At 44.4% G+C, this 9,674-nt stretch overlaps 1 protein-coding gene across 5 annotated transcripts in view; it reads left to right on the plus strand.

Annotated features, from left to right (window-relative positions):
- The window catches only part of CHN1 (chimerin 1), an 80,505-nt gene that overhangs the window by 67,954 nt on the left and 2,877 nt on the right, over window positions 1–9,674 (plus strand). For 4 of the 5 annotated variants that reach the window (XM_046943703.1, NM_001012952.2, XM_040703538.2 and 1 more), the window contains 3 exons: window positions 7,141–7,314; window positions 8,020–8,097; window positions 9,207–9,344. In XM_046943703.1, coding sequence (XP_046799659.1) covers window positions 7,141–7,314; window positions 8,020–8,097; window positions 9,207–9,344 — 390 coding nt within the window. The remainder of the gene's footprint in view (window positions 1–7,140; window positions 7,315–8,019; window positions 8,098–9,206; window positions 9,345–9,674) is intronic. The other variant, XM_046943704.1, reaches the window with a different exon arrangement.

Genomic DNA, 9,674 nt, shown 5'->3' on the forward strand with positions numbered 1-9,674 from the left:
TAGCCCAGGCCAGAGTGCCACCGCTTTGGCAGAGTGTGCATTGAGTATCAGTTAAAAAAAAAAATAACAACAAAGTAATCATTTTGCTTCCGAGCTGAGCTGTTTTAATGTGGAAACATTGAGGCACATACATAGGGAGCTACACAAGGCCATTGCTTTCCAGAGTAGGTTCATGCTTCAAGGAAAAATTACAGCTTATAGCAGGAGGCAGCCCTCTTGCATTCAGATGGGTTTCGATGCCACTCCAGGGAAATCCACAAAATCTGTTTTGTGGTGCATGTACTCATTTTATTGAAAATACCTATGAGCAAAACTGCACTGATCATATGTAATTTTATATTTTTAAAGCATTTGCTTTTTATAGCGGACGGTTGCACATCTCAGGAGGAATCTGTTGGCTGTACAGAAGTGATAAGTTTAACAAATATAAAGGGATTACTGCATGGGCTACACTCAACCTTTCCTGCACAAAAACATGCTGCAGTAGGCATGTGGGACGGTCCAAGAGCTGACAACAGAGATAAATGTCATCCATTTGAGGACAGAGGAGGAGGAGCCGGAGGAAGAAGTGGAGCATATTTGTAATGGCTGATGGATTAGCTTTTGTTAGGCAAACAAGCCAAGCCTTTGAAAAAATAATAAACCAGAACCAAATACTCGCAACTGTACATGTGCCATAGCAACCAGCGAGGATGCCTTAGCAACCTGGACTGCCCTGGCTCAGGCTTTGTTTCAGGCCAGCTGACTGAATGTGTCCTCCTCAGCCAAAATACAACCCTGAGCGCATTCTGTGCCTTCTCAGGCACTGCTTGGTGTACTAAGCCTCTGCAAGGTGGCTCTCCATGGCTCATCCAAGGTCACGCTTTATTGCAGATGGAGGAGTATGTCTTTTCCCTTCCAGAAAGACCAGAGGTAACTGTAGCCGCCATCCCTGCCACCTGAGCTGCGGTTACCAGCTGAAGTAAGGTGCTGGATCCTATCGCAACTATGAAGGTTATGGGATTAATGCATGTAACAAAACACAGCAAGATTTTATGTTCCAAAATTAAGAGTCAGGGTCATGTCCAGGTTTTGGATCCTGTAGAAAATGAGTTGGTGGACTTAGTTTGACTTCTGCTGCAAACATACCCTGAGCACAAGAGGAATAATTTCTTTTTCCTTAAGCTTCATTCTCTGAAATGTTGTCTTTATTTCCTCAGCTTCTTGAAAGAAAGGTTTGCTTGTTTGGAGTTAATCCTTACCACAGGCATCTACCCTACTGTCTCAGAGGGTCATGATTCCAATTTTTGCATCCTAGCCACAGGCTGTTAAAATTCTATTGAGCTGAAAGCTCATCTGTATGCAAGGAGTCTGTGTTTTCTGATGACGCGCTCCATCTCCAGCATGCTTTCCTTTGGGCTTTTGCCGTAAGTAGAAATAACTGAAGAAGTGTTTGAAATTATAATGCCAGCAGCTTGTGTAAACATCGAAGCTCAGCAGAAGCTAATGAAGACTTAAGAGTATCTTCAGCTTCAAATCCAATACAAAAACTTCAAAAATGTGTTCTTTATTACATTTCTCCTATGTAAGTCTCCTTGTTCTTACTGTGCTCATCCCATTGCCTGGAATGTGTTTGAAAGAGAACCTGAAACAATATCCAAACAAAATTTCCAGATAAGCACTAGGAAGTTTATTTTGTGAATGGTATCAAGGTGTAAGACCCAGAAACATTGATGGAGACTGGTGTGTTATTACAGCTAGAGAAAGGCATTTCTGCTGTGTTGGTGTAATTCCAAGCAGGCTTGGGGACCAGCAGACTTGTCAAGGGCTGCATGTGTCCTGTCCCATCAGAAGTGTTCAAGGCACTGTGTGATCAGTTTCTTCCTCCGTACCCATTTGCTTATTGTTCTTAATAAGTGATTTAATCAGCATTTTTTTTTTAAACAGGCTGGTGTAAGATCATTAATTAGCTAGGCTTTCTCTGGGCTGTCTTAGCCTGCCGCCCATGGAGCAGCTACCTGTCTTCTGCTTTCCTTGGTGTAGGTGACCTCCTTCCGAAGAGCTGATTGAAGTAAACTCTCAACTGGACCATCACTGCAGGGACAAGCAGCTGATGCTGGCTGAGCAATTGTTTTGCCTTGTTACTAAATCCCACTTAGTGGACAACCCTCCTTTTCCCCAGTGGTGCATGGGGATGAAGGCGAGCCCAAAAGAGGGTTCCCATCCTCAGGCAGCAGTTGTGCAGGCACAGTGCTCATGCTTTTTGTGGCTAGATAAACAGTTGATGCGTTTGTGATGTAACTCAGTGAAGGAAAAGGCAGGGAAGCTGCCCTGTTATACCCATCATATTGCCCACCCTCAGGGTAGCTGGCATGCCTTGGGCATGATGAACTCCCACTCTGCCCACACTTGTTCCTTAAAAGCACATCCAGAGTTGAGATGTGCATCTAGGTTCTGCTGGGTTCCTTGACTGTGCAGAGGCCAAAACCAGAACAAGAGCAAAGTGGAGCTGCAAGAGGCAGAGTTCAGGGCCAGGGGCTGTGGGTAGGGGGCTCTTTGGAGCGCAGCCTCTGCCCACCTAAGTGCAGGTGGTGATGCTGTGGGAGGAGATGCACAGGATCTGGTGGCATTCCTTGGAGGAATGAGCTGTAACATTTTGAAATGCTAATCAGGCAGCGGAGCCTAGCCTCGCAGCCGTTCCCATGGGGAAGCTGTTCCCATGGGGAAGCTGAAACCGTAAGTCCTAAAAACGGCTTTATCTCCAAGCCCACACAGACCCTGGAGCCTCGAGCAAGCCAGCGGCCCAGCAGGGGAGCTGTCGAGGAGGTAGGCAGGTGTCGTGGCCCGCAGCCAGGGAAGTTTCTGACCAAATTGCCTGTGATCTTTCAAAACTTCCATAAAAATCCAACCTCCTCCACCGAATGTATTCTCTAGAAAGAACATCTCACCTCTGTTTTGCGATCAGTTTTTGCAGCACAGGCACGCGTGTTCTTTTGATTGGGGTGAGGGGAGATGGGCTTAGTTCGAGAGGCTTTTTTTCTTATTCTATTTCATAAGCCCAGATTTTTCTGTAGTATTAGGAAAATGTGTTGCCAAGTAACCAGTTGCCCTCTAGAACTTGCTTCCTAAAGAATAATGTACCCTATTGTGCACCATATAGTGATAGGACTGCTAGCAGGTTTCAGGGATCCGACATGTATGTCTGAAAGCAGTTTTCTGGTGACACTGCTTTGGACTCTGGTGGGACAACGGCTGTCCCCAGATGGGTGTTGCAGGTTGTCAAATGGCGCGTGTGAGGCAGGGCAGCACAGCAGGCAGGTTGTCTGCTGGTTGAGACAGCCCTGCCGCAGAGGGCAGACCCTCACTGCACAGCCCTGTGCCATGTGTCCTGTGCTTGGAAGCACAAAGTGCAGCTCGTAGTGCCTCTGAGGCTCTTACGTGCTTGTTCACACACACTGGGTCTGAGGGAATAGAAAACATTGCTTTCCTTACTCCAGAAAAGAGCACTAAATTATTAAAGGAAAGCTACTAGCTCATGACTGATTGATGAGAGCAAATTCCTTTCCAGCCTTTTCACCCTTGCAAGAGTAACGACACCAATGATTTGTGTGTGAGTAGAACCCATCACCTGCACTCAGGTAGCTTCCTGCAGCCGGTGGCACGGCCATCGGGTACTGCAGTGAGTGGTTCTGCACAAGGCATCGTGCTGTGCCACTGCTCCCACCCTTACCGCCCATCTCTAGTGAGTCTTGCAGGCTTTTTGCAGGTAAGATACGTCTACCTTTGGACTCGTAAAGCTGCTTGTCAGAGTGACCAAATGCACGAATTTTTCTCTGGGACAATTCAAAAATCTAATTAGAATGATGTATGTAGCATATGGTATAATTCCAGAGGAGCATGATCAGCAGCCACCTTGCCCAGTATATCAAACCAAAGGAAATCTAAAACTGACTAAAATCAAATCAGCCCTATAACAAAAAGTGACAGCTCGGTATATTTTAGTCTCTGCAAATATGCGTGATGTGTGCTCATGGGGCAGTATTACAGTACGTATATCTTTTGGTTGTGCTCATGCATTAATAGGAACACCTTGTATGTCCTTTCAGCCCAGCGGACTAACATCAGTATAAGCTGTTTCTTAAACATTACAAAACCTTTTTCTGGGCATCATGGGAAAGTATAGTCAGGCTGGTTTTAGATTTAATAGCTCTCACAGAAGCAATGTCACAGCCCACCTGAGCTCCTAGATCGATATGCTATTAAAGTCAGGGTAGCTTATCACTGACTTCTAAAGCTGACTCTTTTTTTTCCCCCTAAGTTTCCATACTTCCTATGTGCTCTTGAATTTATGACAGCATTTTTTTGGGTCACATTCTGTATATTTGAAAGGTGGCCACAGTTTGCTAGCAGTATAAAAAGGAATGGCGCGCATGACTTATGGCTTGGGTTGGGAGAAATGATCTCTGTAAAGGTGGAATTCTGATTAACTGAAGTCAGCAGAAGTTTCCCTGTCGGCCTGCCAGGGGTCATGAGTGCATATTTTAAATCTGCCGTGTGTTATTATAGGATTTATTGGCAGATATTATGCTTATGGGGGTTTTTCTTTCCCTCCTCTCCACTTCATGCTGCTGGTCAGTGGGTAGGCACTGATGAACTTAGTAAGAAACAGATAAGGTTCTTTGTTACGTTGCAGTAGATCAGGAGTAAAGATGCTAATGCCAACTTAGCTACTCTGGAATTATTTTGATATAAGTAGAAGTAAGTAGACCTTAAGAGTGAAATCAATAGAATCTTGGTCTTACTCAACAAACCCAGCCAAATGATGCAGATACGTGCAGGCAAGGCAGGCACACCTGAGGTTACACCGTGCAGAAGCACACAGAGAGAATCAGGTCTAGGCTTTCCTGTTTCTTTCTAGCTGATCCTCAAATAACGGGTTTCAAAGCCTTGATGAAGCATCTGCAGTGAGAGCAGAGGGCAGATGTACTTAATAATACGCAATTTGCAGTGTAACTGCTATCTTTTAGTACCAACAAGTAAGCTGGATTCCGTTAGAGCAGAAGGTTGGCACGTGGCACGCAGCTCTGTGGAGCGGAGGGTTGACCTTCTGGCTGTGTGCTTTCTACCTTGTCTGAGTTAGCGAGACAGACAGACGGTCGTCCTTCAGCCGTGCGTGACTCCGGCTGTCAGCTTGGTCAGACCAGCAACTGAGACATGGCTGTTAGCTCAGGAGAGGGATCCACCTGATAGAAACCACAGCATCAGGGAGTTTAAGCTCATCTGCTGCAACAAGTAGCATGTTTCTGTTGCAAATATACATTGAAGTCTCTTACAAGTAGATGCTGCTGTCAAGTTGCTGAAGTGATCAAATCTCCTATATCCACATAAGAGCTAAAGAGCCTTGACTGTTACAAAGATGCTGCACAGCCCAACAATGTTATTGAAAGCAGTGCTCGTGTGCTTTGTAAGCATTCAGTAACTGAAGTATTTCTAGGTTTAAATGTTTCTCAAGAGTGTTTGTTAGCCCTTAAGCAGTGGGTCACTACATAAAATCCAATCAAGTGTAAAGGAAGAACAAAAGGCAGAGAAGGAAAGTTGACTTCTTCTGTTGTAATTCTGGCATTAATGAGGTCAGACCCAAAGCCTATTTGAGTCTGTGGGATTAGCAATAATGCAATTATTTTCAGAAGCGAGGTTTTCACGTAGGAAACATCTCTGTAAATTAGATATTTTAATGAAATAAAACTTTCTTGTATGTAAATATAATTAGGATGAGCTCAGTGAATGTGATAATTGCTTTAAGTCAAGTATAAGATGCTTGGAAGCGTGTTTTTCTATTTTTATGTATTTTTGTCTTAATTAGCCTTGGATTCCCAGAAACAGAACTCTAAGCTGTATTGCTGCTTATGTGAAGTGGCTAATTTGCACTCAGGAAATGACTGGTGAGTCCTCATGAGTGAGACGGAACCATTCCAGTCTTGTAGACAGCAGTTTTGACAGACACTGATAGCATTTGTGATAAATATTTTAATATTGCAACCTTTTCACCCTGGTGGAGCAGGTGCTCCTTGTGGCAGCCTTAGGAATCTAACCTGCTCCAAAAGGTGAGGTACTTCTCTGCATTCCCACAAACAGCCAACGAATGTCTATGCCAGAGAAAGCCAGAACATCCCCTTTCCATTTTATTGCTGAAGCACTGAGGATTACGCTGCAGGATTCGGGTCACACATTTCCGAAGACTTCAGGCTCCCTATTTATAGCCTTGAGGGACCTGATTTGTCAGAGCTCCGTTGAAATGGAGCATTGGTGGTATTTAAAGCCCCGGCAGAGCCACCCACACCCCACTGGCCGATGTGCTCCGAGGTTCTTTGCATTAATGTGAATAAACTGCTGGCAGAATCCAAGAGGAGTCTCTGTAGAAAGCTGGTGATGCTTCAGGTGTCCACATCCCTTCATTACACTGCTGTGGAAGCACAGTGGAAGCTGTGGAGCTGGGCCTGGCAGCAGAGCCACACGGAGATGTGGGCAGGGCTGGGGGTCACTGAATGCGGGCTGCAGCTTGCATGTGGCCCTGACTGCATCGTGCCACACTTCTTGCTGGCTGCTTCTCCCTCCCAAATGCCTGCAAGTCTCCATTGCAGAACTGGAGAACTTGCAGTGAGCTCAGGGCACTGGCTGCTGGCTGGGCACCGCTGCTGGCAGAGGTGTAGCAGCCTGTGCTTAGCTGAAAAGGGGCTGTGCTATATAATCAGTGTTGGTTTCCTGTAGGATTGTGGTTTCCTTTCCCAAACGCTGGTTAGTATGTTCTGTGTGGTTTTGAACAGAACAAACGTTTTTCCATAATCTGACTTCAACCGAGCTTCACTTAGGCTAAGTCTCATCTTCCTTTTGCTGTGGAGCAGTTTGTTTATGCTTAAAAATATAAATAAAGGAATGAATGAACCAATGAATGAGTAAGTAAATGGAATATCCTCCCAACGTCACTTTTAAAGTGAATTGAACTGTTTTGGTGACTGCCAGCACGGCTGCACACCCAGCCTGTGGCTCTGCATAAGTTGCAGCTGCAGGATCAGGTCAGGATCCTCGTGTGCTCGGCAGCCCTGACCTCAGGATCCATCTTCACCAAACACCATCCTAACTGTCCTTTGATTTTGCCCTCAGATTGTGGTTTAAATGTGCACAAGCAGTGTTCCAAGATGGTCCCAAATGACTGCAAGCCAGACCTGAAGCACGTCAAAAAAGTGTACAGCTGTGACCTTACCACACTAGTCAAAGCTCACTTCACAAAAAGACCCATGGTGGTAGACATGTGCATTAGGGAGATTGAATCCCGAGGTAAGGCGTAGTTAATGGGCTCTCGTTGCTGTACTGATAATCCGTTTAGATTGATCTGGGTCATCTGGGTTTCTGCTGAGCGTATGATTGCTCAGAACAGGTTTGCACAAGACGTTTTATGACCGCCACTTACCCTACACTGTTAATGTTATACTTGGTATTATTTCATGGTTCACACGCATCTGTAATTTTATAGATTTTGCTAGAACCTGCTTAATGGACAATTACTACTTGATTGTTACATATTGGCACCAGTCTTTCCTGTAATATTTTAATTAACAAATCAAGTGAATGTGCCAGAATCAAAGCCAGTGAGCGAGGATGTGTTTCCTCTTGCTAGTTCCCATAGTCCACAGATATCCTTTTGTAGAATTAGAATATTTATTTTCACTCTTAAATGATGACAGAACATCTCATATGCTAATGTCAGTTATTTTTAAATCTGCTGTAATTGGCTTAATATGTTTCTTCAGCTCTGAAACCATTTGCATAAACATAATTTAGTACTGATATAAGGAAGCAGCTAATGCAAGGGTCAGGGTTAGAAGGGCAGGCTAAGATTTCTTTCTGAAAGAAAAGCCTGATCAGGCCGTTAACTGGTCTGCTTTTCTTGTCTTAAATGAAGAACCTGGCAAAGAAAGGACCGGGTGGAAGGAAACTGTAAAATTAATACTGATTTTAATCTTGTTGGAATGTTCCCTGCAGGTCTTAATTCCGAAGGACTGTACAGAGTTTCAGGATTTAGTGATCTTATTGAAGATGTCAAAATGGCATTTGACAGAGGTATGTTCTTCCCTTGTGCTGCCATATTAAATAGACACAGCCTTTCTGTGCAGCCCTCTCCTGCCTCATGCTCTGCTGTGCCAGCAGTCAGAGGGAGTGGGGGGCTGTGCAGGCAGAAAGGCGGGGGGGGGGCGGTCTGCTCCGTCAGAAATGCATATCAGATTCTCTTCAGTCTTTATTACTGAATCTGCTCTCCTCCTTCCATCAGTATCTGTGCTTCAGTGACCACCTATACAAGAAACAATAACGCTTTCTAAACTAGTGCCCTGGTTTGCAAGTAAAGCTGTGCTCAGCAGGGTTGGGGGAAGGACAAGGCACGTGATGAAGTTCCTTAAGAGGGCTGTGCAATTTAAATGCATCTTTCTGGATGAAAGCTCCAAAATAATAAGATAAATGCAATCACGCAAACAAAGTTGGAATTATTACACTCTAAAGGAAGTCAATGTGAACAAATTCTTCTCTCTGACAAAAGGCAGTAGGACAATTTCCAGCTGCAGTCCCTCTATCCCAGTAGAAAGCAAGGCCAAAATCCATTCGGTAAACTCTCCCTCTTGCTTCAGTGGAGAGCTGGACCTATTCACACAGCATCTGCCTCCTCTGCAGCCTTAGCAGGGTGGGGATGTGCTGCAGAAGCCAAGTTTTGGATCTATGTCCGCTGCGGTCAGGAGTAGGTAGTGTGCTGTAGCTAAATGGTGAACACATGTTTTTCTTATGAAACAGGGAGACTGTGGATAAAGATGGCTTCATTTGCCTTTTTTTTTTTTTCCCTCAGACTTTCCCTACTTTCTCATGCAGTGCTGACAAACGTGTTGTTTGGCAGTGCAGTGTGTACAGAAATAACTCAGCTTCCACACGTTTCTATAGCATAGTGCTCCAAGAGGCATTTTTTTATCATTTTAAGTGAAGAAACGATGAGTTTCTATGTAAAAGTCTTGACTGTGAAATGAACGTTACAGCCCAGTAACACAAGGCTTTGCTTATAAATCCAAATGCTGTAGTTTTGTCCAGTTTAATAACGTTTACTTAAGCAAGATACTGTTTTCCTCTTGAATGCTGTTTTACAGCTGTTTATATTTCCAAGGTTTAATGCCTTTGCCTTCTCCACGCAGATGGGGAGAAGGCTGATATTTCTGTGAATATGTATGAAGATATCAATATTATCACTGGTGCACTTAAACTGTACTTCAGGGATTTGCCAATTCCACTCATCACGTATGATGCCTACCCAAAGTTTATAGAGTCCGCAAGTATGTATAATGCATTTTCCTCCTTTTCTTCTCCTTTCTGTGCATGACTTGCCTGTTGATTGAATGGCCGTCCATGTGAAACTTCCTCTGCATGCTCTATATAGGAAGGATTGCAGGAGTAAATGTGTGCTGCACATTACAACACAGTCGTGTGGTGTTACATGATCGTGGGCACATTTGTCTTCCCCTTTGTTACCAGCCATGCTTCCTTTCCCTCACACATCACGGATTCCATCGCTTTGCATGTGCTGTGTCAGTTCCTAGTACTTGACAGGGATATTTAAACTCTTTGTTTTTGTCTTGCTAGAAAGAAAGTGATTTATGAAAATG

The sequence above is a fragment of the Gallus gallus genome, chromosome 7, assembly GCF_016699485.2.
Source record: "Gallus gallus isolate bGalGal1 chromosome 7, bGalGal1.mat.broiler.GRCg7b, whole genome shotgun sequence".
NCBI lineage: Eukaryota > Metazoa > Chordata > Aves > Galliformes > Phasianidae > Gallus > Gallus gallus.